Source organism: Anopheles nili, chromosome 2 (assembly GCF_943737925.1).
Source record: "Anopheles nili chromosome 2, idAnoNiliSN_F5_01, whole genome shotgun sequence".
NCBI classification, from domain to species: domain Eukaryota; kingdom Metazoa; phylum Arthropoda; class Insecta; order Diptera; family Culicidae; genus Anopheles; species Anopheles nili.
In genome coordinates this window covers 34,475,994-34,503,699 of record NC_071291.1, presented here as the reverse complement: position 1 = coordinate 34,503,699, position 27,706 = coordinate 34,475,994, and the positions used below count along the sequence as shown (strand labels likewise).

The following is a 27,706-nucleotide window of genomic DNA, read 5'->3' as shown; positions in this document are numbered from 1 at the left end:
GAGATGCAGAATGGCGATCCCCCAGCAGCCATGTGAAAAAGCGAAAGGTAAAAAGGTGCGCCACCAGCCACGCAGGAAACACGAACACGTCACGTAGCAGACGCTTGAGCGCTTGATAAAGCAAATGCGCCATCGAAAGGTTAAGTAAAGTTCGCCGGTCGTTCGCAACGCCGGCAACACCGGCTACGAGAGCGATGGCTTCACGGCTAATGAAGATTTTAACTTTTGCCTCCACAAAACCGTTCCAAGATGTTCGCCCAGCAGCACCGGGGCTAGGATAGGCGATAACCGCGTGGCCTCCGGTGGCCTTCTGCCACCCGTACCTGGACGTGGAAGGGTAGCATTTAACGAGGTGCTATTTAATGGCGTCCTGTGTGCCCTCCATCACGGACACCAAACTATCGTTCCATTTCGTTCCTCTGATTGTTACTTTAATCTTAATCACAACCCCCCCCCCCCGGGCGTTGTTGTATGGTGCCTACCGTCGTCTTACGTTTCTGTCCCAGCCACTAGAGGGAGCTTGTAGCCGTGGCAGGTGAGAAATAAATATAAATTAGCAGCACCGTTCCGTTTCCGGCGCAATGCAATTAAATTGTTAATTTTTCCTCGCACAAACACACACACACACACACTCACACGCGACCGGGAGTCGTTTTGCGCCACACAGAACACTTCGGCCGTGAAGTTTGTTGGTTGGTTGGTGGGGGGGGGGAGGTTTTATCGTGATGTTTGGTGAAGTTTTTCCACCACCACCGTGCCGTGAGCTAACCATATTACGGGCAGGTGAGCCTGCTTAAAATGGAGGATAATTAAGCGTGCAAACTTGGGCCCCTAGAATGTGCACCTGCACGCGGGCGGGTGATGGATTGTTGAGATTATTTATAAAGATAATGGTTTACTGCGGATGTGGCAAAAGGGCATTTGAACGGGGTGGTAAGGGAACGGAGAACTGCAGCCACGGGCAGCCACAGCAAATACCAGAGAAAGGATGTTTGCGTTAAAATGCAGTTTTACTGCGGCGTCGGGCACATACGAGAATTTTGAATGGTGGGAAGGATGATGCGGTATCCTTACGAAAAGAAAATTATGTTTTACTCTAAAGGACGAAAGGGTGAGCGTGAGGGACTGCGGCTTGTATGAACAGTACGAAGAGGCACAGGTTGCAGTTGAATTATTTGCATTTGATTCTTATCTCACGCCCCTCACCGGTGACAGTTTTAATTTGCAGATGTCGGAAGATTAATATGCTTTAATTTGTAAGTTTACTCCCGCACACACACACACCCATTAGTCGCGCAACCAATTAGGTTACATTTTGCGGTATGTTAGTTCATGGCTATATTTGAAGATTTGTTTGCTGTTCTTGTGGAACAATGTATCCAGCGATACTAAAATGGATACTCGATTAGCGAGTATAACTTTGAAAACTTGATAACTTGAAACTTGAAACTTTGATAACTTTGAAAACTTCTATCGTTTTACTACCAGCATTTAATAAAAACTTATATTTATTTTGCACAGCTCATAATAACAGTAGGTAAGGTGAAAGTTGTTTCGAACGAATTAAAAAATTTAGCAAACTTAGCGAACATTGATGTAACGGATATTTCAAATCTGATTTATATTTATTGCACGAAGAAAATACATTCTGGAACATTCAAGTATCACTTGAAAATTGGCCACGTGCAAACATGCTAATAATGTTCATTTGAAAAAAAATGAAATAAAATTGTGAAAATAAAATAATGCTTTTTATTTCATACTCAATGAGAAAAAACACAGTCTCCAAATCCCGTGCTGCCTTTCACAAAATAGAACCCTCAAAAAATGAATGCGATTAACCGCACTAACGCATTAATTGGAAAATGTAGCATAACTTAGGTAGCATATGTTGCTCGTTCTGGCTGGCTGTGTTGCTGCAATTACTTGTCGTGCCGCCCCTGACAGTGTGATAAGGCAAACCCCATAAAAACTGACTGCCGCAACAGACAGACGGCAAGTAATTCTGGTGGCAGAATTGGGTGAAAATGTACTCCCCATTTATCGCCCCCTCCCCTCCCGAGTGGCGCCCGTGTGGTGTGGTTGGAATATTGAAAGAATCCCACGCCTCGTACACCGTTCTCACCAAACGCTGCCATCGCGCATCGGCCAAACCCAACCGAGTGGTTCCAGCGGAAATGTACTTTCGCTGCTCGAGAAATGCACCGCTCTGGATGCGTTAGTACACCACCGGAGTGGCTGACGCTCTTGCGCAGATGTGCCCGCGCTGAAAAGGGGTTTGAATTATTAATTTTGAAATATTACCATAGTGGGCGCCGGTGTATTCATGGCAACGCGCTAACTCCGGTGCGAATATGATCAAGTCGCTCGTAAATATGGCACATGGCGCGCCCTCTGGTGGCTGTTGCCGGTATCACCAAGCCCAAACGTGGAGTGTTTCCACTCTCGCGGTCTGAAGGGTTGGTTTTCGGTGAGAACGATTTCCTAGCCAGTGTCCTTGGTACCAGCATTTGGTGGCCACTGGAGCGCTGGAGTGTGACGAAAAAAAACTCCACTCGAACCGGCTTCATTTGAACACCGCCTTCACACGGTCGATCGGGCAGGGTTTTGAGCCACCACGACCGCCTTTGGTTCCCACGTGGTAGTACATATTGGATGAGGGCTTCACTTTCGGAGCCCGGACACATTTTCCCCACCGCTCAGCGTGGTTGGGTATTTTTCCACTGCACCGGTGATTGATTTATGCGCTGCCAGAGAGAAGCATCTTGTTACGGAATGCGCCCGGTTTTTCGGAACGGCGAACGGCACCCGGAGGACTATTTGACCGGAACTGCTGCCGGTGTTGCATTTGACCCGTGAGAGCCGGCACAATCGCTCGCTTTCACAATGCGGCGCAGTGGCATCAATCAAACGGAATTAGGAGCGCGGTGTGGAAATGGGCCGTTTTCCCAAGAACACACAGCAACAAAAAAAAAAACAACGTAGGATTGCAAACGCCGCAAATGTGAAGAAATGTAACATTCTTCGCCCGGTGGCTAAAATGTGCTCGTTCACCAAAGGTTTTGTTTCAAGTGGATATGTTTTCCCGTCAACGTGTATGTTTTATTTCGTCTCCTTTTTTCCACCCCATCGCATGATCGGCCCGTTTCAACACGGACGTTTTCGAAGTTTTCCTTCCCAATACATTTCGTGGAAAATTTTCCCCGCTATTCATCATCCGGTGCGGGACGTTCCGGGAGAGATTTTTCGATCTCTTCCACTCGCATATGACAAGGCACCGACAGGATGTTTCGTCGTTGTAAACGCTCTCCCACTGTCTCGAGGAAGCACATCCCCGGGGGCGTACAATCGATCTGACTCCGGTGCGCTGAGTCACGGTCATCGTTTTGGTAAAGGTCGTCTCGTCCTGTCAAGGATCCTGCAGCGCGTTAAGCAAGACTCGTTGCCTCGAAATAAACCCCATCTTAGGCTTCGTAAGTTGTTGCACTTCATTCCCGGACTTTCAATTTAAATAAGATGCTGCTCGGCAAACATTTGATTCTGGAAAGGCCCCAGAATCGATTTTCGGATTACTTAAACATATGATAATGCCAGCAAACGTGCTAGAATTGTGAGCGCATGTTCTGCGGAACGAGCTGTTTTATTTACCTATTGCCCTTTTAAAACAGTTTATTTTGGAAGGCATGCTTTCGTTTCATTACAGCACAGCGGTTAATAAATAGACACGAGCGCTCCAGCAGCAAGTGCATCAACATCATGCATAAAAAATGCGATATCCCTCGGTTCCATGCAAGAAAGGGCCATAGTCCTTTATGTGCTTTGCCGGGAGAGTGTGCTGTTAACGAAAAACACCTTCGCATCCTGTTGCCGGTTTTCGACTACGAAGAACAGTTTGATTAAAAATTTAGCGAATATTTTCAATCTATTATAAATATATGAGACTACCGAGCGCAGAGCCCGGCTCTCGCGCCAGAAACAGCCTTTCTGCGGCGTGCAGACTGGGCCCGAAGCGTGGACGATGAATAGAAAATTAGGCCGTCCGTTGTTGTTCGTCCCAAAACGCCACGTAAAGCGGAACCAAAGCCGCACGAGTCCGGGTCCAGGTGACGACTGCCGGGCATAACATTGTTTTGTTAATATTTGAAAACTACAACCGAGCGGGTGTGTGGGGTGGAACATTTTTATGGTCGCACCTGCTGATTAGAAAAGTTATTCCAGCTTAGATAAGCATCTTGCCGCTGCCTGGGTCGCTGATGGTAGTGGCGCACTATTCCGAGTGCCTTCTGGGCACTTATGTGTGGCGTTACGATGGGATCCGGGCCGAATGCCTTTGAGAGGTGAGTGTGTGTAAAGTTCCACACTATTAACCGCCATCGATTGGGGATTACGGGGGCACAACGTACTTGCCGAGTCCTGAAGCATAACGTCCTTGTCCCGTGGCAAACCTTGTGTCACAAAACCAAGTACCGAGGGGACGAGTTCGTGCGCACAACTTTCGTAATTGCGTTGACTCGCGGCGTAAGTCCTTCGTACTCCGGGCCGGTTTCATTGCGCTTGTCGACGATTTGTTGCCAAAAGGAACGATGCAGTGGTATTCATGCTTTGGGGCGGTTCTATGATCACGCGAGTGCGAGTTTGTGGGACGGGTGGGAGTGCCCTCAGAATCAGGATTTTATTGTAATTTCAATTTCATTGATTAAAAGTACAATTTTGTTGTTGGGCAGCGGGTAAGTTTAACGGCATTGTACGTGGAAACTTTGTTCCGTGAGACTTCGACAGCACTTTGCTTTCGAGAAAAACTCATTTTGATACTTTACTGGTTGGATTAAGGGGCAAAGTGAAGCAGTCAGTGAGCTAATCATTGTGAAAGCAAATGACATAAAAGCAGACAAGCACTCAGAAATTCTAGAGCTTGTTTTCTTTCTGACAGCCAACAGGGCCAATTTATATACATTTTGTGAAAGTGAAGGCATATTCAAAAACGAACGATAAAACGCATTTTCAATCATACTGCTAAATGTCCTTGTAATAATCAATTACCTTTATTAGTGCATCTTTTTTTTTGGTAGAATTCATCTGGATTTGCTGCTTCACCTTCAATTGTTACAAAATCGTGGAGATGTTCAAGAGCTTCATGTACTTTCCAGTTCACTTAGTAGACCGTAACACCGGCGCCGTCTCAACCGGTCGCTATGGCAACGACGGCATAGAAAGGCTCTCTTCCAGCAGCGCACACTTGATTTGAACCGTAATTGCACCGTTGAATGTAATTGAATGGATTCGCCATGGTTCGGGGTGAATCGCTCCACTCGACGCTAATGTCGCTCCAGAGGGTTGACTAATGTGTGACGCGTTGACTGACGCGATGACATTTCGGCTCGAAGGTGGAAATTTCGCACGCATCCCTAATTGTTCTTCCTCTCTCTCTCTCTCTCTCTCTCTCTCTCTCTCTCTCTCGCTGCCAGCATAACAACATCAACATCTAATCATCGGCCCTTAACGGCTTCCGTTCCCGCACGCGACGTGTACGCTTAATCGGTCTCCCGGTGATGACGTTATCGTTTATTTTTTTTTGTTCGAATGTCAATTTGCCGCCTCGTCTCATCACCATTGCGCCAGTTCCCTACCTCCCCCACCCCCTGGTTAACGACCCCCGGCTCTTTAATCGACATGTTCGTTTCGGCGCTGATGGGTTCCTCGGTTTCCGGTTTCCTGTAGTTAGTTTGTTGATGGCGTTGCCGGTATGTCCTCGTGCCACTTTCTCTCGCTCTCTCTCTCTCTCTTTCTTTCTTTTTCCACAGCGCCATGCAACCGTCGGTACTCATATTTCACCTGATTCCCCGCCAAATAAGTCTCCGCTGGGTCGGAAAATGACACCACTTTGGGACTGCGTTCGCGTGGCGTAGTGCCACTTCCAGGGCCGTTAGGAAGTCCGGGCTTCGAAACAGGACACGGCGCGCGTCCTCGAAGACGTCATTTGACACTCTGCGCGCGTTGCGTTTCGGTGTTCGTTCAGGGTTCGGGTGAATAAAACACAAGAACTCACGGATGCGTACTGTTCAGGATGGCATGTGGGTGCTGTGGGGGTGATTAGCTTTTTGTTTTGTTGTTGCTGTTGTTGTTGCCTGTATCTGCCAGTTTCTGTGCGTTCTTTATTGTTATTTACTCTTATTCTATGTGTACACACTCACACACTCTTTTTCTCTCTCTCTCGTATTTATCGTTACTATGGTAGCAAAAGAACGAAAACACACTACGCGAAACGCTCGTCTTTGCTAGTCGCCCTACTGAGATGTATGTGCCCTACTGATCGTACGTGTGCGAGTGTGTGTTATTTTTTTGTTGTTCACATTAAAAAGTATCCTTTCGTAACAATAGGTCCTTCCTGGTAGCGTGACATTTTTCCCTGCTCTCGTCCTTACCACACAAAATTCCAATTGCAATCAATGGCACGCGCTTTTCTCAGCATCCCGCACGCGGCTCTTATATTTATAGTTTCAAAGGTTGAGTTGGGGGGGAATGGTAGTTATTTTTTTTAGTTGCATTACTTTCTTTTTGCGTTTTTTGCTCATAATTGTAAGATTGTTAGTTGACACACACACGCACTTTGACGCAAACACTGCTGCGCGCGTTATCTAAAGTCTTTTTAGTGCTTTATTTCCCGCTCCATTCGACGAGAGTGGAGATGGAGGCGTCGTATGGGTTTTCCGGATTTTCCGATCCCACCACCGTGTGTACCCGTGTTTCGTTTCTACGAATGGGACGGGGGTGAGTTTGCTCGCTTTTTTTTGTTGTGATCGTGGATACGCGAGACGACACGTGAATAGAAAAATACAGTTCTAGATCTAGTCTTTCTAGTAGTAGATTTAGCGTGGATTGATGGCATGGCGGTCGGTTGGAAGCGGCAAACAATGTGTTTCAATTTCGTCAACTGGAAACCCGAAAGTGTTTGTTCGTCAAATTTCCGCCTTAAACATATTACGAGGAGCCCATTTCAATCACTAACCTTCGTCGAAGCGATGCGGTTCCATTCGTTTTCCAGAAAATAATCGAGCTCCGAAAATTTAACTAAACCCCAACAAAATGGTTGCAAATGCAGTACATCGTTTGCCGTTCCAGCGTGAGACAACGCCCTTATGGGAGGATGAGAAAATGGGTGAACACGTGGAGTCAGCTACTGAAACTACGGCTTTTGGCACACGATTTTCGACGGTTCATGGAAGAATTTGTGGATGAGCATTAGCCAAGTAGGAATGGGGACCTTTTTTTTTTTCGTCGCAACCACCGCTGTCTCCTAGCCTACCGATTACGGGGCACCGGAATCCCGTCGCCTAATGCGTCAAATGGTGCGTAATTCGCGTGAAGCCGAGTGCCCACTCCCTCAATAAAATGCAAACTACCGTTAACGTTAATCAAACTGCGCGGACCATTGGTCGTTGTAAAAACCACACCGTGTGATACGGTCCGAGTGACGCGAACCAATTTCCGGTTCATCCATCGTGGCTCCGATCGACCATCGTCCTAGTAACGACACCAGCAGAAACAAAGGAGGCCGCGATTTCGAGGAAAAAAAATAAAGCAACACCGGCTGATGGTGCTAAAAAACAAATAAACCAACGCACACCACCATCGCATTGAGGTGGCCGAAAGGACACCGAAGGTCGGAGGTCGATGAGGAATATACAAAAACAAAAAAAAATGCACCCGAAACTTAAAACCAATCGACCGGCCTAACCCGACCGCTGACCGCGCTGGGATCTCGCGCTTTAGGAGCGCGTATCCTTGACGGTAAGATTGAACAGCTTCTGGGCGATAATGGAGTACTCGATGTCAATCGGTTTGGTGTCATCGTAGAGCGACGGGGCCTCGCACAGGATCGCAAATGTGCCGAATAACGACGCTATCGTGAATAACCATAAAAACAAACGATCCAAAACCATCGCCACAAAGCCCCAATCTTGGTCCTCCTGCAGTCGCGCCGGTCGTCGTTAATGTTGCCGCGTGCGGTTACGTGCGTGTGTGTGTGTGTGTGTGTGTGTGTGGGCACGTTTTTTTTTCGTGTGTTGCGGGAGTGAGGAGGTGGCCATTATTAACGCAAGTTTGAAAAAAGTCCACCACGAAGAAGTAGTTAGGAAAGTTGTTTCGTACGAGCGATGGTCGGGATTATTGTCGTGGGTTTTTTGTTGTTCCTCAGCGTCATGGTTGTTGTTTTTGTTGTTGGTGTGGGTGGTTGGGGGAGTTTGTGGTTAACGTTTGGGAGACGACAGTTTATTTCATTCGGTCAACCACCGACCCCCAGTGCCATGCCACCACCGGTGAAGTTGTTGATTTTATCCCGTCCATTCGGTGGTTCGGTTCCGATGCCCGCATTCCAGCGATGACCCGCGGACCCATGGGTGGGTGGAAGCAGCCATGGACAAAGGAGGAGAAGAGGAGGGAGTGCGGGGGTGTATATTTAATGGACGAGAACGCAGATAAGTCGGGTTGCGAGGGTTGAAAAGAGAAGAAAAACAATCATCATTAGCATCGGTGTAACGCGGTGTAACGCGGCTGTGAAGTGGTTCTTAAGTTTCCCTCCGGGGTGGCCCGGGAATTTCCCGCCGGGCGATGGGGAAATTCGCGTGAGAGCGCCAGCCACCCACCCCTAACGGGGGAGGAGGTGGAAGAAATTCAATGACACTGCCGGCGGTGGCAGTAAATGGATGGGTGGATATAAATTCGCCCGATAATGGACCCCGAAGGGCCGAACCCTGGCGCACTGGTTCGTTCAGTTCCCGGAGCGCGAACGGAAACGGAAGCCAATGTGGCGAAGAATGTACGAACGATATGATAGAAAAAAAGCATAGAAGAAAAAAGGAAAAACGGGGCAAAAAAAAAGAAGATAAAAGACAAGAACGCCGCCATCAAACGGATCGAAATTGCGCCAAGCGTCGATAGGATCGAAGTTGGGCAGGATTAGTGAACTTGGCGCGCGCTCGCGTGCTTGTGTGTGTGTGTATGGAAGGGAATCATTTCGGTGGAGCTTTCCCGCAAATTTATTTTTTTTTCGGTTGGTGAAAATCCGCACTCGACCAAGGGATGAACGGAGAACGGATGGATTTACACACAGCCGCCCCAGGCGGAGAAATGTCTTTGTTTCGTTTTTCCGATCGGTTTGGTGTTTGGCTCGAGTGATTATACGACAATTTGTGGTCACGTTACAGTACGCCGGAACGCAAATGACCAAATTCTTGTGCCATCCGGTCGGAGGATTGAAAGACAGGGCGCAGAGGACGCTTTCGGACTGATTGAATTCTTCCGATTCTGGCTTTTCCTGTGATGTAACATGAGCATGTGGGGAGTATGCGAGAGAGCGTGAAGTCGAGCTTAATTTAACGGATTTCGAAAGGAGCCACCAGATGGCACATTTTAACGTCTTATCGCGGGTACCGAGCTTATGCTCCGGTGTAATTAGGCATAAATTTGGGCAAATTTTCAGCAAACGAACACATAACAGGCTAATCACATGTTTCCGGTTGAAATGAGCCCGGAATGCAAGGCATGTTTCTGCACGCCTGAAGTGCCGTTTCGCTTCAACCTCTCGTACTTAGGATTACACCAGCAGCAGCACGAATGCTAAATGAAGAGAGCCTTCCCTTAGTAAAGCTCCCCGTGGCAGGGTGTAAAAAGCGCGCTAACCAGCGAAAGGCAAAACGCAAATGCAAATGACTCGTGCAGCTCGAAAGGGTCGTCAGATGATGATGGAAAACTCCCACGCCCCACCGTGATACGTACCGCATTGAACTCGTCCTGCCGCTGCATGTGGTGCTGGATGAACATCACGTTGTGGATGGCTTTCTCCAGCTCGAACGGGTACTTCTTGCGTACGGCCACGTCACTGAGCGACTCGTCCAGGCCCGACATCACCGACGGCAGCCCATTGTAGCCGCCGAGCCCGCTCAATCCACCACCGAGGGCACCGACGAGCCCGCTGAAGCTGCGAGTGGCAGCAGAAGCAGAAGCAGAAGAAACAGAAGCAAGAAAATCACCGTAAGAGCTTGCCGAGATTGACTAATTAAGGAAACCGCGCAATCGATTGCCGGCAGCATCGATTGATCGTGCCAGCGCGCTCGCGACGGTATTGGATCATAATCCTCATCCACCCGTGTTGGGGGTGGTAGGGAAGGGGGTGGAAAAGATACCCTAGGGACTCACTCATCCCGAGCGATATCGAGAGTAAGATGGTGGGCACTTTTACACGGCACTTTGTGTAGTAACGATGGGTTTTTGCTCGACCACCGCCAGACACTTGTACAGTCACAGAAACAAACGTCTCAATTCATTGCTTTTATTCCGTCGGTTCGAGTGGGGGTGAGAGATGAAATTATTGCCAAGGATTAATTATCGTGTTAGAGCGCGAACCGTGTACCGGGCTGCCGTGTTCAGGGTGCCTTGAGTTGCGAACGTTGTCTGGAACCGCATCGATCGCCGTTTGCCGGAGAGCATCGATTCTTTCTGTGTGTAAGTGTGTGCAAACGTTTGCTGGTGTGGGACGGATTTTCCGGATGCTGCTCGTGATGCAATTTGCGGCAGGTGGAGTGTTTCGTGAAGGATTTAGAGGGCGTACGCTTCGAGTGGAAAGTTGGATTCTTCCGCTTTTGTGTGTTTTGTATGTTGCGGAGGGCTTCTTCGTTGTGTAGCACCGGAACGCAGCTAATAAAGGTTAGTTGGGGGGAGTTAGTGGGCGCTCTCTATCGCTCTCTTTCTCTCACTCCCCCGCTTGATGCATTTCTAATCTCCATATCGCTGTTACACGGTGAATTATGACGATTTTTGTAAGCTCTGAAGCATTCCGTTTCCTTCAACTAATCCCGCTCGGACACAGTCGGCTGCACCTAATCCGGATGCGTTTCCATGGAGATAATCCTTCCTTGTGCTCTGTTTTTTTCCTTCTCTCTCTGTGTGTTTTCAAGCCGTGCGCACCCTAGAGCCATGACAGTGAGGATACGTACCGGTTTGTGGCCGTCGTCGAGTGCAGTCCGTTGCATCCGCCGGGACGTCCTTGCATGTGTCGTATGGAGTCCGGACTGGAACCGCCCGAGTTGGGTTGCATCTGCGAATGTGCGGCTAGGGCGGCACCGAACTTGCTCTTGCTAATCTTGATGCCGTAGTTGATCTTGTTCGCCGCGAGTTCCTGCGTGGATGCAAAAATAAATAAGTGAGCACAAAACAGCGTTGGATGAGTGTGTAGGTAAACGAAATTCTGGCGCACATTGATTTTTTTAAAGGTAAATCGTGCGTAGTTTAAAATGCTTTTTTTACTTTGTGTAGCTCAACAACGGTACTGATAGACAAAATGGACAAGAGTTTCGAAAGCTCGAGGTATCAGGAATGCGTAAAGCAGTTTATAAGGGATCATTTTGATTTTGACCAAGAAATGGTTTAGCCGAGCAAGAAATTAATCTGTTGGTAACGATTATCCACACAGTTTGCTGGAATTTTCCTTACAATCTTTTTTCCAATTCAAGGACTCGATATAAGCTTTTCAAATGTGTGTAGACAGTTGTAGATTTCTATAGTTTCCTAATTTGAGATAATATTTAATAGTTGTTTGAATAGATTGCTTTAATAGAAATAATGAGTAATGATTGTTGTTTGTGTTCCAAAATCCGATAAAAGAAAATGCTCAAAATATTTTTTTTGTAATTTATCGTATGCACTTTTCAAGTCCTCATATACCGATTTATTTGAACAGCTATTTACTTCTACTATTTTCTTTCACGTAAAAATATAGCAAAAAAATGGTATTAAAATAAAACATCAATTAAGTGAAAAGAGTCACAATTCTATAAAAAAAGAAAGATCATTTTGCGGTTCTAGGAAGCAATCCAATTGCAATTGCTTACAATTTGTAAGAATCTGTCGTAAAAGGGTTTACGGCCATAAAATATAAAGTTTACATTATGCATGATTCAGTTGGGTTATAGAGTCTTTCTTGAAAAGCTGAAATGAAGAAAGAAATGGCAAATATTTCCAAGCACTTCCATATGCGTTCGATAAAAAAGAATATCTTGTTTCACATTTAGTTTCGCGTGTACAGAGCTTGCAAATCGTTCACGCCTTCAAGCTAGCTCATCTAACCTCTCAATGCAACTGCGCTTGTTGCGAGATAAATGCACTCGGATTGCATCCTGCGCCAAAGCGTAAAACGAGTCTCCACCGGGGGTAATTATCTTCGCACCACAAGCCTCCCACAAGACCCACCCTAATGAGCAGGGCTGGCGCGTGTGTATGTAATTACGTATGTAAACCGAAAGTCGCCCAAGCCCCGAGCCCAAAACCCAACACACCTTGAGCAGATCGTTCGGCACCCGCATCAGCAGCAGCTTGGGCAGGCGCAGTATGAAGAACTTCCGCACCCAGGGTGCCATCTTGTGGGTGCTCGGCTTCCGGTAGTGTATGTTGAGGATGATGATGGTGATCACGACGCTCAGCCCGACGAGTATCATCGTGAAGAGCAGGTACTTGCCGAGCAGCGGGAGCGCGAGCGAGGTCGACGGGATGATTTCCGATATCAGGAGGAAGAACATGGTCTGCGACAGGAGAATGCTGATGCATAATGCAATTTTTTCGCCCGAATCGGCCGGCAGGTAGAACACGAGCACGGACAGGTACGAGATGCCGACACACGGTATGATCAGGTTCACCGTGTAGAACAGCGTCTTGCGCCGTAATGTGATGTTGAAGAAAATGTCTGTGGGGTTCGGAAAAGAGCGAGTGAAAACGAAATGAAAACCATGGAACGTGTGATGGGGTCGGTGCAAAAAAAAAGAAGAATGCTAGTCCCAGCTCAAGATAAAAGCGAGGCCAGTTCCCAGGGCGGGCACACTATCGATAGTTATTGCTCGATGCTCTGTAGCTAAGGAACCATCGAGAATGGTGCCACGTGAACGGTGAGACGGGGATCAGAATGTGCAGCTAAATGTGTCCGGTCGAGCGGAACGACCGAACGGTTTCGATCAAGCAAACGGCTCGAAGGCGATGTAGAAAGGAGCACCGGGGATTGAAAAGCGGACTCGAACGCTCGTGTGGCAGTGTGTCCGGTTTCCGGCCGGGTGCGCTCAACCCCTTCTGAGCGTTTTTCCGGTTCGGTCCCAACGGTTGGTTGGTGGGAAAATCGGTGCACCCGGCTCACCTGGGTATGGTTCCGCGCAGCAAGGATAGTACTTCTCGTGACGCTCGGCCGGCACGCCGAGAATGTCCCACTCCACGCTGGGGTAGTACTCGCGTAAATCGATTCCAATCTTCACCATGTTGTCGCTGTTGTTCAGTTGATTTTTATGCTTCAGGTCAATCTGGGGGGGGAAAAATAAACGAGAGAGAGAGAGAGAGTGAAAAAGAAGAATGAAAAGAAAAAATGAAAACTCCGAATGGCCGGCCGGGTGGGTGCTGTGTGACATTGCTGATTTATGGATGCCGAGGAAGCGGAAGCCATTGGCTCCAGCGGAACAATGCAGCCGGCGTTTTTCAGGGCTGTTTTCCCGGTCATTCGTACGCCCCCGCTGATAGCTGGTGATTGCGAAAAGACCGCAAGTTACAAACAGGCTACGTTATGCGTTATCTCGGCGAATGGAAGGCACATTATTACTGTTCTATAAATTCTTTAGGGGTCTTTTTTTTATAAACCATATCTTTTCGCAAGCCAAGCTCAATGGAACGGGTCATTGAAACGCGTGACCATCATAGCATTGTTAGAAATGGTTGGTTTAAGTTTGTTCAGTAGATTCAAAAGACTATCATAACAACATAACGCGATAACATAGCGTTTTTCTGATGAAAGCAATATAAAAGTAAAGGTTTGATGTGCTGTTCAAATTCTAGTAAAGTGAATTCAATAAATGCTGATAAACTGAAATTATTATTCGCATATCTATGCATGAAAGCTGAGAGCTAACACGTACAGTTTTTAAATATTCGCATAGATCCATTTATTTTGGTTACATGTGAATTTCATTTAATTCACAAATCCTTAACAAAGGTTTACTATATATCTGAATATTAATGTTGATTTTCGGTCTTGAAACATGCGAAACACACGATTTCAATAGCAATGAATCACTATGAAAATTTTGACAGCTTCAGTTCACTGATGGACAGAAATCATGGCTTGCTTGATGCCACGAAGTACCACAGTTTCCCAAGTGAAAAGCAGTGCCTACTTTTCCAGCTCAACGAACGCACCCGATTGCACCCACACGCGGTGCAACGATGCATCTCGTTTACATTGCTTGTAAAGGCAATCACTCGTGGCGCGGTTGCAGTTCCACACAGCCACGGTGTTGGTTCGTTCAGTTCCACGCCATGAAGCGGGCTTTCCGGCGGAAAAGCACGGGTGGAAAGCAAACGCAAACATTATGACGAAGGATGAATGTAAATAGCAGCTGCAGTCGCGTTCACCCTTTTCTTCACCTGATTGGCCTGATCGTTTCAAACGGAAACTGGTTCTTGCCCTTCCAGGGCCAATGTCACCGCCAACGAGGGCAAGGTAAGACAAACAGTCGATCGCACAAACGATTGCACTCAATCAAGTGTCAGTCGGCAGGGCCGAGTAGCGCATTAGTGGCGAGTGGCGTTAACCTGCTTCTCCGGTCGCCGATTTCGATCGAATCAATACGCGTCTCCGTCCGGCGAGAAAATGGAGTGAAAGCAATCACAGCCGGAGGTGATTGATCGATGAAAAACCAACCATCGGGTCCGTCGGGTTTCGTGCGAAGCCTGGGTGCTGATGACTGTCGAAGGGATGAGTCTGCTCATCGACTTCCAAGGATGTTCCGGACGAGCGAACGCAAAACACACGACGCGCCCGCCCGGGGGCCGGAGATATCTTGAGCTGCAATTTATTTTATCTCCACATCGGCCACGGCGGGTCCCTCATTGGATCGGTTCGGATCGCACAGTTAGCTTCGAATTTATATTCAATTTACCGAGTGTCGTAAATTTTTATGTTCCATTTCATCTTCACTTTTATTTGTTTTACATGGTCCAATCTGGGTGCCGTTTTTCGGGTAGAACGGGGTCCTCGAGAACGGAGCGTTTCGAGCTTTAGCTTTTCTTTCTTCGCAGCCCGCGTCCTTGGCCGTCGTGGGCGAGATTCGGCAATCTCCGCTTCGGCGAAAGCGCAACGGAAGGAATCTTGAGCGTCCTGGTCCCCGGCTCGGGGCCATTGAGGAGTGACAAAAGCGAGAAAAATCGCTGGCAGAAAAAAGCAAATAGAAACACGGAGCAAAACAGAGCGTGTCGAGAAGGGCCAGGCCCGGCTAGGAATGAGCTCCCCGAAAGGGGATCCCGATCCGGCCGCGAAAGGATCGCTATCCATTTTAAAAGGAAATAAAATGATGCACACCCGAGAAAAGGGGCGCTTTGGGAGTTCGGTTTGGGGACGTTTTGTGTGAGATTTGTCTCGCACTTTCGGTCGTGGTTCGCAATAACTCTCGAAAGGGGGGGACAAAAAAGCGAGAGAAAAGGACACTAACCGAAAGAGAACCGAACCACTCTAAACGGTTTTGCGTTAGCTCGGGCTGGGGGAGGCCGTCGGTGGAAAACGGACGCTGGCCAATAATGGAGCGCTTTCTCCACGACGGCAGCGGTGTTTTTTTCCTTTGCGATGGGATGGCCATTTTTCCTGCGTCAGAATGCTCGACATCCACAGGAAGCCAGTCTATTTTCATCACTTCACTATCCGCTTGAAAGGATGCCCGACTTACTCGCACGCATGCTTCCAACGAATGTCGGGGTCGAATGTGGAAAATTATGCGCTCCCGGGACCGGCCACCGGGTTTTTGTCGTTCACAATTCGTCTCGAATCAAGGACACGGTGCTATCCGTCCCCGAAGGGTCCTTATCCTTATCGCCAAGTTGTCAAAATATTGGTACGCAACGCGCAGAAAAAAAAAAGAAGGAATTCCAAGGGCGGCGCGTTTATGGTGATGAGCATTTTTATTTCGCTTAAGCCCTCCCCAAGTACAAGGGAATATCCTTTCTCGCTTCCCGGGATGTTGATCGTGCGTGTGTGCGTTTTCGTGCGTCGCTCCGGTTGCTGTATCAACCCCTCAGCGGATGTCCTGTGGCTGTATCATTTTTCAATCCGTTATCTCGTCCGCAAACACCCGGGCTTTGGAAGACCCCTCTCTGGTTGACGGATGACGGGAATCGGTTTTATCGCTTTTCTAAGCCACACGGATTTGTAGGGGGCCAGTTTTTGGTGGTGGGGGTGCATCGGGAATCACACCCACCTTCGAACCTTCGCTCTTCCCAGATAGCTGACATTCGGTAACCTCTCAAAGTGCAAATAAACCCCACGTTTTTTTTTTCAATTTTCCAAGGCGCTTGTCATTAGAAGGTCCTTTGGGGTGGTGATCGCTGTTTATCTCCCACCACCCAGCAAGGACGATGTTACACATGATCACGCCCCCTTCCATTAGGGGTGTGGTTGGAGCGTATTTAGGGAGTCTCCAAACTCAAATGGCACCTTTTCACCCTGAAAAAGGGATTATGATGAGAACAAAAAAAAACACGCTGATTTGACATTGCGTTTGGACAAAAATAATCCAAACAAAAGCAAAACCACCCACTCACGACACTGGCGCGCGCGCGTAGGGATTTGTTTTGGTTGTGGGGGTGGGTTTGGATTGTTTGCTTGCGCAGGTGGTGGTCCGCCGGCAACGTGCCAACACGACCAACCCACCCGGGTGTTGGGTGGAGGACATTCAAGATGCCCGAAAGGCACGATGCCATAAATGTATATTGTGTAGTAGCACTGGCACCGTATGCTTCCTCGCATTCCCCGTGAGGGGTCGGGTTTGACTCGACGTTTGGCACCTGGCCGCTACTCACCTGCATACCCTAGCCTCCCGTGACCCATCCCCAGCACTGACCTTTGGCAGGGTTTCCGCTCGGCCTGGTGGGAAACGCTGGACTTTTCGCACCGAATGGGAACCAATTTCCATGCATACAAATATGAAATTATGAAAATCGCTCTCGCTCCGGTCGGCCTTTCGGGGGTTGTTGCGAGGGGGGCGAGGGGGGGCGGACGGGGGGTCTTTAGGCTCCCCTTTTCTGGGTGGAACGGGCTGGCCAGCAATGGTAAGGCATTCGAAATGAGGCTCACACAGCATTCCGGCGTAGAACGTTAGCGTTTGCAACGCAACGCCGGCATTACACAGTTTCGGCGGGTGGCCCCGTCGTTGACAGCCGGGTCCGGAAATCATAAAGTTTCATGAATATGAAACGGTGCCTTTATCTTAGTGGTACCACCCCCCACTCCCTCTCTCCTCGCCTAAAGGGAGGCCATCCCCGTTTGGCAGCGCAAAACGGCGGAATGCCAAATGACGATAACCGCCAAAGTTATGCTGCTGCTGATGCTGTTGCGACCGAGCGCACGTCGAGTGCCTCCGATAAGGCTGCATGTGTCAACACATGCTCCACTTCCCTCCCTGTCACCCCTTTTCCACTCACCTTTCACCCCTCCCCCGTGTGTGCCTTCGAATGTGATAACACATACGCCACACGAGGGGTTTCGAGAGCGCGGTGGATTCGATTCGTTTCGCGTTCTACAAATCATGACAAATCGAAGCCGTGCGTGGGTGTGTGGTGTTGTGTCCCTTTTCAGGATCCTGCTTGGAAGCGCGGGCTCAAGGTCCTTGCTCCGGAAGGAGTGAAGGCGTCGGGTGAATTGGATTTGGAATGATTCCCAATAATCCGTACGGTGCGTGAACGCGGGTGTGTCGAGGCGATGAATTATTAACACACACACACACCCCCGAAGCATGTGTCCTGAGCGATCGATCGATCGACCGACCGGTTGCGTGGCCATCGTGAAGGCTCGTTTCGAGTGTGACTAATGCAAAGGACACATTCAAAACTGGCCCAACGAGAAGGCGAGAGTGTGAGGTGACGTCGGAACACGAGAAAACGCGTCCTTGGCTGGCGCCAATTTCGCGACCGAGGTGGTCGCTGAGGGCAATCCTTTTAATTTTGTTTTATAGCCACGATAGTGCGCACGATGGGCCGGAGATAGGCCGAACTGGGCCGCTGGGCGATTGGGCATTTATCGTACTATCTGATTACACCATAAATTGTGCGCCTTCGCTCGAACGAGCTGCTTAACGAGTGCGAGAGTGGCTACTTATCGTGTGCCTATGGCGAATTCGCTGTCGACTTTCAGGGAAAGACCTGAAGGGCTGGGTGGGTAAAATATTCCACAATAAAACAACCCCAGAACGTGTGTGTGTGAGTGCGCGCGCGAAGTTCTGCCAAGACACGACGGATTCAATAATAACAATAAAGCGCAAAAGGAAACCCCGTATCCCGCCGCGTAACCGTATGGTGCAGACAATCTTGCCCGAATCATGATAAACCGGAATCGGTTCCCTTTCCACCGTAGGGCTCGCCGGGAATGGGGCAATAAAACTTGACCGAAGAACCGGGGCGCAGGACTCGGGGCGCAAAAGGGGCCATGAGTAAGAAAAAATAATAAATAGAAGAAAACGAACGATGCCCTTTTGGGGATGCTTCCAGCCCAAAGTCAAACGTAGCGCGCCGGTTGCTGCGAATAGTTTCGAAAGACGTTGCTTCACCCAAACCGGTCGTAGTTGGCGTTGCCCAAAACAAAAAAAAAGCCGAGTAGGGATAGCCAAATGCCAAGGTAAATAAAGCAAGATGGCGGCTTTGTTCGAACGCTCGTACTAATTTATTGTGCGCGATTTACGTTTTTTTTTGCATTTCGCCCGAAACGGGCTGAAGCCGACGTCGACGAGGCTCGGTTCAGTTAACTACATGCGGGACTTACATGCTGCTTTTACGAGCCAGCGTTCGGTGATTCTTTTTATCGCAGAATTGTTCAGGCGCATGTGGGTGGGTGCGAGAGGCCACAACATGATGATAGCACAAAATAGCGCCCGAGAAGGTTTCGTTAGACTGGTTGGTGAGATTTTTGCTCGTGATTTGGGAGTGGGATAAAACAAAAAAGGCCAGCCGTGTTTGAGATTTCTATAGTTGGCTAGTTGGGAATGGGAAAAATATGCACGATAGCCTCAGCCATTGAATGCAACAAATATGGTCGGGTGGTTGGGTTTTTGTTTCAATCTTCCTCAAAACCTTCCAAACTCAGTCACTTTCGTGTCCACCCTCGACAATCAAGGACAGATAAGTCCGCCGGACGTATTCACCCGCTCAGTACGCGCTCAGGATCGACCCGAAGCACATCGCAAACACCATGAGTGTCCTTTCGAGTGTCCAGCTCGTCGGACCACTGCTCCTGCTGGCCAGCTTGTCGTTGGCACCCTGTCACGCCATCGTCGGTGGAATCCGTTCAGCAACACCCCCACTAGACGATCCGGTGGTGTTTGTGCGCGTTGGAGGTCGCGCAGCACGCGTCGAAGGACTGCGCAATCGCGCCACCGGTCTATACTCCTTCCGGGGCATTCATTACGCGGAATCTCCAACAGGACCGAACCGTTTCGCGCGACCCCAGTACCGGCATCTGCGTGGAGACATCAACGCAACGCGCAATGGACCACCCTGTCCACAGCCGCTTCCGAACGATCCCTACCGGGTGGTGGGTCACGAGGACTGTCTGCTTTTGAACGTGTTTACGCCACAGATGCCCGACGAAACGACCGGACTTCCGGTCGTAGTGTGGATCCACGGTGGTGGCTATCGGTACGGATCGGCCTCACAGTACGGTGCTGAACCGCTGACCGCGAATGGTGTCATTTTCGTGCCGATCCAGTACCGGCTGGGATCGTTTGGAATGCTCGGTGATGGAAGCCGTGAGCTAGCCGGTAATTTGGCCCTTCTCGATATGGCCACAGCCGTGCGTTGGGTGCGTGATTACATCAGCTGGTTTGGTGGCGATCCGGCGCAAATAAAGCTCGTTGGGCATGGTTCAGGTGCGGCCGCTGCTATGGTTCTCGCATCTGCCACCGTCGCTCGTAGTTCCGTTTCAGGGGTTGTGGCCATGTCTGGATCATCTCTGCAACCAGACGCATACGAGCACGCACCAACGGAGGCGTATCGTGAGGCCACTGGCGTTCACCGATGCACCGCTGGCAATGAAACCGAAGTCGTACGGTGCTTGCGTGACAAATCCACCGAAGAGATCGTGCTGATGGACAGCGAACTGCAAGCGGAACGGTTCCGTGGTGAGAAGATCGTACACGGAATGACACCTCAGGCTGGTCTTAACCCCATCGTCGAGCAGAAGGACGATGGACGTGGCCTGCTCGGTTTGCTCACGGATAAACCCGAGACGACGCTGCAGATGGGTGATTTCCCAAACGTTCCGTTGCTGATCGGTGTCACCAAGGACGAGACAGCGAACGCGATCGACGGTGAGTTTGGCGGTTCATTTTCGTGGTTCCACAACAATCCACTGACTCACCTTTCGTCCTTTCTCACTCTCACACAGTCAAAGAAATCGAGTCCGCATTCAAAGGCGCCACAAACTTCCTGCGCAAGACGAGCTCACTCGTCGGGTTGGACGGATTTCTGGCCGTGGAAAAACAGGTCCAGGCTCTGGACACCGTTGGTGGTGTGCTAAAGCTCGACAAATACCTCGAGATTCCGAACGGTTGGGACGTGACGCAGATCTTCGGTAAGCTGGTCGAAGCGACGACGGATGCAATCTTCAACCTGCCCGCGGTCGTGTCGGCACAAGCGTGGAGTAAATCCGCTCAAGCCTTCATGTACAGCTTCGAGCACCGGTCGGAAAGTACGCACGGTCGTCACTTCCTTTCTGGGTTACCGATCGTTGGCCGGCAAAGTGCAAACGGTTCCCTGGTGGCGCATGGTGACGAGCTTGGCCTTTTGTTCGACACACACGACCTGTTTGGGAACGCGATTGATGGAACCGGTGTCAAATCACCGCGAGATGCGAACGCCCGGAAGTCGTTTGCGTCGTTCATCGCGAAATTCGCGTACCTTAACACGAGCACCATGCATCAGGACAACGTGTTTAAGAGTTTCTCCAGCAAGGGCACACCGTTCGTGCGCGTGGGTGAGAAGGTTTCGGTGGACAACGACTTCAGGTAGGTAGGGCTGTGGACCTTCGACTCATCCACCTCAGTGTCCACGGTTAATGTTGAGCTTTTCCAAATTCTTCCCCACAGATTTTGCCAGCTGTCTATTTGGGGCGCTCAGTTGCAAGCCCTCAAGTCGCTCTCGTGTTCGTTCCTCGGTGAAGGGCTCGGTTCCGTCAGCAAGGTCGTAGGGAACGTCGTCCCCATCAACAAAGTGTCCGGGTTGCTGTTCGGTCGGTAGAACCACCGAAACTACCGGTAATAGTGGCACCGACTTTACGGCGTCCCGGCCAGCGCAATAAACTGCCCTCGTGACGTGGTGGTACATAAAAGAGTGCAGTTTAGCGCGCGAATGTCCCAATAAAATTTCACAATAATTTATTAAGGGCAAATAAATGAAGCGATTGCGGCGACCCGCTGCCTGGCGCTCCCAAAACGCCGGGAGTTCCCGGTACGATAAGTTTACGGTTGTTTTATGTCCGTCTACGGTCGAGTTAGGGCGGGCGGGCGCAACCGAAAGTTTTGTCCGTAGTTTTACGCTGCCGAAGCAAAACTCGGCGTGCTGGTACCGTGCCGGTACCGGTGCCGGTGCCAGTTGATTAACAGTGTAATGCGGGCCGAATTAGCTTCCCACGGGCGGGCACTCGAGCATTAAACCATTTCCTCGCAGCTCACGAGCAACGAGCCAGATTGAGGCGGATAAACCGATGCAAGAAGAAGAGCCAAGATGAGAAAAAGGGATGGCGAGTGAAAGAGACAGCGTGAGGAGAAAGAAAAAAAGAAGACAAAATAACCCTCCCTCAGCGCGTGCAGCTTCGTTTTATTGCATTAATATTGGAACACTTTTGCGAAATTCAATTTGACCGACCGTCTGGTGATACCTGCAGCCCCACCACCCACGTGGGCCATCACGCTGGGGCGTCGTTCAATAAAAGTTCAATATACCTAATGTGCGCTACACCATTTGCATATTGTATGCACTGCCGCATTGGCGTGTAGTGGCGTAGGGGCTAACCTTGCAGGTACGATACAGCCACGTTACATACACCCCAAAAGAGCGCCCTCTAGCGGTCGGGAGCGTTGCACGGCGTAAATGCACCACCACCAAAAAGGGCTCCCGGGCTGGGTGGTCGAGAGACAAAAGAAGCCTGCCGGTGGGAGGGAGGACTGCGCTCTGAGCGGTGAATTGAATTACACGAAGAGATGCAATTTAATGATAACACGAAAGCATAAATAATGCTGCTCTCGGCTCGAGGACGGTCTTAGAACCATCGAAGAGGGCAACAAATCGGAGTGTGAGAGAGCGAGAGAGGATAGAAGAAAAAAAAACGGAAGCACAAAGAACAAACTGCCTTAAAAATGGGGGGGCCAAAGGACCAACCAGCCTTGCCACAGGGGGACAGCTGGGAAAAGATGCAAAACCGGAACGAGGTGGTCGTTCTTCGCGTTCGGTGACCAGCTTTTTCCGCGTTTGTTTTGGGTGCCTTAAGATGGAGAAGGCAAGTGTCGTTCGGGGTGGAATTCCTTGGGCTTGGATGGTCCGTGAGTCGTGTCTTGCGAAGTGAAAAAATCCCGCGGACGGAATGGGACGGGCCTCCAGATCGGTACCAGCGATGGTGCGCTGCGTCGCAAGTAAGATTGTTTTTTCGTCGCGTATCCTGTTCACATGGGATGAGGCTCAAAGGGGATAGGGAGGGGGTGGGTTGCAGGGGAAGACCCAGAGGTTGGACTGTAAATCCATCCCCCTTCGAGCCCTTCATACCAAGAGCTGGGCCACGGAGAGCCACTCGAAGATGGACGATGCAACTAATTCGAAAGGGAGCTAGATCCAAAGAGAGAGAGGGAAGAAAAAAAAAAACAGCAAAATGCGATCCAGCGATCGTTTGGTGATATGGTCGGTAAAGGACGAAAGGCAAAGAGCGGACACGCAAAAAAAAAAGAATATGCTGCGCTTGGAGATGCGTCGCGATAACGCGCCCCCTTCTGGCATTGCGGAGTCCTTTTTTTTTGGATGAGCCCTACGCCGTCCTCCAGTCGGACTATCAGATACACGCGATAAATGGTGGCCCGAGTACTTAACTGGGGGTACGCGTTCCAGAGATCATGTGAAGGACATTTCACCAGGGCGCAATGGAGAGAGACGTTTTTCAGCGGAAGAGAAAGAAAAAAAATGAAACCAAAAAAAAAACCCACGAAGAAGCATATCGCCGGCTCGCGTTAAATATTGCTGCAAAACCGGAAGCACCGACCGGCGACAGGATATTGCGCAAATTACACACCATCAGCAAGCTTCCAGCAAGGCCTGGCGGGGGGATGGAAAAGCACCCGGCAGCCGATGAAAAATGCCAGGCTCGCGTTTTGAGGCATCAAAACAAAAGGGACCGAACGCGGTGGTCCCGGTGGAAGCTAATGCGCCGCGCGAAACTTATTAAATTATGACGATGGCGCTTCCGCGATAGGGGATCCTCTCTCGTGTCCCGTGGGGGCGGTGAAAGGAAACGAAAGAAAGTAGAAACCCGGGAGAAAGAAAGCACGATCCAAAATGGTGATTCTGCTGCCGAAACTGCTGCTGGGGTCGATGCTAATTCGAGACATTGAGACCTGTGCAGCGTATTCGGTGTCATAAGGGGCTTATTGCGTTGACTGGTTGGGTTTGGCGAGGGTTTGTTGCCATTTTCCCTTGCGCTGGTAATAGTGCCAGCGGCAAGGACAAGATACACAAATTATTAACTCATAGAGGTAGGTAATGGTTACGGGCGGCAAGGTTCACCGTGTCTGTTTATCTTTTTGCAACGCAAACACGAACCCACCGTAGTGAACCTATGATGTGGTGGTTGGCTGGAGAACTGGCACCTACGCGCTGTGTTACTTGCCCACGTGAAGTTGTGGTGGAACTTTTACAGAGACAGACACAGTGGTGAGTTATTTAAGCCAGACTTATTACCTACAGTGCTAGAACTTTTTTGGGCACATTTATAGGGTGATACTGTGTGCAATCAATGTAACAAAATGAGAGATCTTCCATGAAGGGATTTGAAATATGCATGTTCAATTCGATCAACCTTCACAAATTAATCAAAAATACAAAATTATTGAATAGATTAGTGAGTTGTAGTAGCTCTTTCTGATCGAGAAGTATTACTTTATACTTGAGTATTAGCATACCTTCTTTGAGTGGTTTCAGTTTATTTTTAGTTAAAATGCTGGTGGTTTATGTTTATTTAATTTAACCGATCATTATATTGAGACAATGAAAACAATTCTGGTTAGTATTTGCTTAGGTTTTTGCTTCAAAGAAATAAAGCTGTGTTTTTGCAAGCATTATTTTTGAAAACCAGAAACTATTTAAAGCGGATTTTTTACATTGCTTTTCAGCATAACGAGTTAAATAATTAACGAATTTAACAATAATTAAAATCAATCTAAACTGATTAGAAAGCAACAAAACAAATGATTTGTCAAGAACAAAACAAATTATTGTCTTCAACGAAAATAGATATTTCTGCTGCTTATTATTACTCGAGTCAATTAAAATTGTCTACGAAAACTGAACTTTTATTCACAGGATTGCTGTTTGTTGTCCAAAGTTAACCACAGGTTGTGCTTTAATTTTGGAAAGTTCCAATGTAATGTACACTATTCAGACAAGCTGTTAGTATAAAATTACGAAAAATGTTCGCAATCATATGAGTGATACAGTAACAAGTTTTTTTATTTCGATTAATTAACAGTTTAAATGAAACAAGCGTGCGAATCATCCGGCAAAACGTTTTTTTTATTGTTCTCTGAGCAAAATCTCACCGTTCAAACAGGCTCATAAAAAACCAAGTACATCTTCAGCGTCGTGACTGTGTATTTTACAGTTTGTGTAATTATTTGCATCAAATTGCTCGTCACCTCAAGCCCACTTGATAACGTTTGACAGCGTGCTCGATAACCCTAAGGATCTTCGGTTTTTGCCATCAGCGAATGATTGCAACACGCCAGCACAAGCGGACTTCGAAAGTAGCTCTCTAACAACACGAATCCACGATCCGTCCCGGTTTTCCATTTTTTGTTGCTGTTGTTGGGTGGTTCTATTCATTCCGCAATAGTTTAAACGCATCGCCGATACCTGCTGCCGGCACGTTCCCACTGCGGCGATCAAAATCCGGCCTTTTCAACCGCACCACGGTGGCACTTTACCACCGCCGGATCGCGCAGACATAGACGCAAAAGGGAACTTGAACAGTGAATTGATTTACATTTCACCGGGAATTATGCTTTATATCCTTCGCCTCGCGGGCGCAATTGATTCAAATCTGCAGCGAAAATAAAAAGTTACCTCCCATTCATTTTTCTCTCTCTCTCTCATTCCTGCGGTTCCGTGCGCGGGCTCCGGTGGAATCGCGGTAGCACCGAGGTTATGCTAATGGTGGCTACGGTTCGCAACGGCCCGCAACCATCCGTCAGCCAGGTGCCCTGGGTGGATGCCTCTCGGGTGCCTGGGTACCTGCTTTTTGCAGAATTTAGTAGATTGTGCCGGGTGTTTTTTTTTCTCCTCTCGCGGGGGCGTATTCAGGTCGTCTGCGCTTGCCAGCGCGCTGCAGTTGGTAATACATTTTCACTCCGTTTCGGTGCCATTTTATTACCCTACCGCGACGCCCGTACCGAAAGGGAGCACAAAAAGCAAAAAACAAAATTCGCTGGTTCTTGGAAAAACAAAAAGGAGGGAAACCAAAAAAAAACAACGCAAACCGACGCGAACATAAAACAAGCGCCTCAAGATGCTTCGGGTGGTACACGGTGATGGTGTTGTGGTGGAGCGAAGAAAAAAAAACAACAACGAAACACACACACACACACACATAACCAGATCTCAACCTCCTTCACGTGGGGGCGGGATGAAAATTGAAGAAAATAAAAACGCAACCGAAAGGGGCGAATCCCCGGTCGTGGGGTGGGTTGGTGGCAACTTTTTCCCATCAATAGACCTCAAGCAGGGCGCATTTTTCTCCGGCGTTTCGGTAGCCTTCGCGGCGGCAATGCTTTTTATCGCCTAGCATCATTTTACGATTCGGCGCTTCTCCCTTTTTTATGAGGTTCCATTTTCCAACCCACCCCCCTCCCGTGGGACAAAACGGCGAGCTAAGGGACGCGTTGGCTGGCAGACGGGAAGGGTAAACGGAAGAAGTATAAAAATCATATTTTCGTCAATTTGTCTCATTCGCCACCGTGAAGCGGTCCCGCTGGACGGTGGCCCACCGAGCTTTTGTTGTGCTGTGGTTGGCATTTTCGTGACTTTCCGCCAACAGGACGCCTTTACCTGCACAGCCCTGTGTTCGTCTTTTTCCGGCTAAAACGGGTGTCCACGGTCAACCGTTTTGCCCGTTTTGCTCCCTGCGAGTGGTATTTATTACAAAATTGAGCGAAATCGCTAACGCTTGGAAAGAACGCTTTATTCCTTCCCGTGCGCGGGACCGAATGAATTGAATCCATGGCTTGCTGAGCGGGATGGGCTTTACATATTCAAAGCCGTTTCTATGGTTTCTACGGGCACAATCTAAAGGGCCGTGTGGTGGAAAATAATCAGCCAATTTAATGCCGGCACGTGCTTCGCCCACGATGTAATGCATTTCAATGGCCAGCCTGTTCGATGACGTTCGTCAAAACACGCCATTCTCCGCATTGGAATTTTCCGTCGAACGCAATCAAGAAGCGGCACTCCTTCTGGCACTTGACCCGGGTGAATTATGTCTGTTTGCGTTCGTGTGGCGGTGAGTGTGGGCTGTTTCTGCGAATCAAATCATCGCACATCGACTGCCGGTGAAATGACCTCATTTGTCACCTCGTCTTGTGTGCTCGGTGCGCTTGAGCGAAAAGCTTTTTAACGTTTCGCGGTAGCTTGGTCTGAGCCCACGCCCGAGTGTGGGTGTGTGTGTGCTTTTGTATCACGTGGGAAAAAAGGCGTGTTGTTTTGCCCGCGACATGCCCGCTACACCATTTGCTGACGAGTGGCGAAAATACGAGCCGCACATAAGGCACACATACACCAACACGAAGAATGACAAGAAGGTGAAGCAGTTGACCTTCCGCGTGCGCGTTGTGGGGATAAAATTGAGCGCTTGTTACGCGACGTCGCCGGGAATGGGAAAATGGCAAATATTTTCATTTCAGTGCCACAAAAACCCGATACAAAGCGAGTGCCACCGGTGCCGCGAGGGAACATTTTCCACGAGCGCTCGAAGAAAAACGGCTGCCATTCCTTTCGCGGTCCTTCCGTTCCGTGGCTGGCGGGCACCATTCGCACGGTGTTGTACAAATCGATTGCTCGTTCAACGCAATCATTTCACCAATCAATTCAACCATTCATCGAACCGTTCGGCCACTCGAGCGGCACTGGCTGGCAAATTTGTCTACCCCCAACCCGGTCCCAGATGGGGATTTTCCTGGTCGTGGGAAGAAAATTAACTTCCCTTCGGGCAGGCGTGAATGCGAACCCGACGAGAAGGCGCTGGCCGATAATATTCCCTCCCGGGTAGATCAACTTTTCCGTTCCACTTCGCTACAGTGCGATGATTGTTTGACAAAATAAGAAGTTTATTTTTGCTTTTAGCGCCGTTATTAATTTTCCACGGCACTGCGCCCACCTTCCTCGGTTGGGTTGATGA

General features: G+C 49.1%; 1 protein-coding gene across 5 annotated transcripts in view; it reads right to left on the bottom strand.

Moving 5' to 3' along the window:
- Nucleotides 1-7,711: 7,711 nt before the first annotated feature.
- The window catches only part of LOC128722078 (acetylcholine receptor subunit alpha-like 2), a 37,549-nt gene continuing 17,554 nt past the window's right edge, over nt 7,712-27,706 (bottom strand). Inside the window, exons 5-9 of one of the 5 annotated variants that reach the window (XM_053815897.1) lie at nt 13,175-13,334; nt 12,330-12,733; nt 10,992-11,173; nt 9,775-9,976; nt 7,712-7,967 (exon numbers count right to left, since the gene is read on the bottom strand). In XM_053815897.1, coding sequence (XP_053671872.1) covers nt 7,767-7,967; nt 9,775-9,976; nt 10,992-11,173; nt 12,330-12,733; nt 13,175-13,334 — 1,149 coding nt within the window. In that variant the 3' untranslated portion in view covers nt 7,712-7,766. Of the gene's footprint in view, nt 7,968-9,774; nt 9,977-10,976; nt 11,174-12,289; nt 12,734-13,174; nt 13,335-27,706 lie in introns of all 5 variants that reach the window. The other 4 variants (XM_053815899.1, XM_053815898.1, XM_053815900.1 and 1 more) reach the window with 4 other exon arrangements.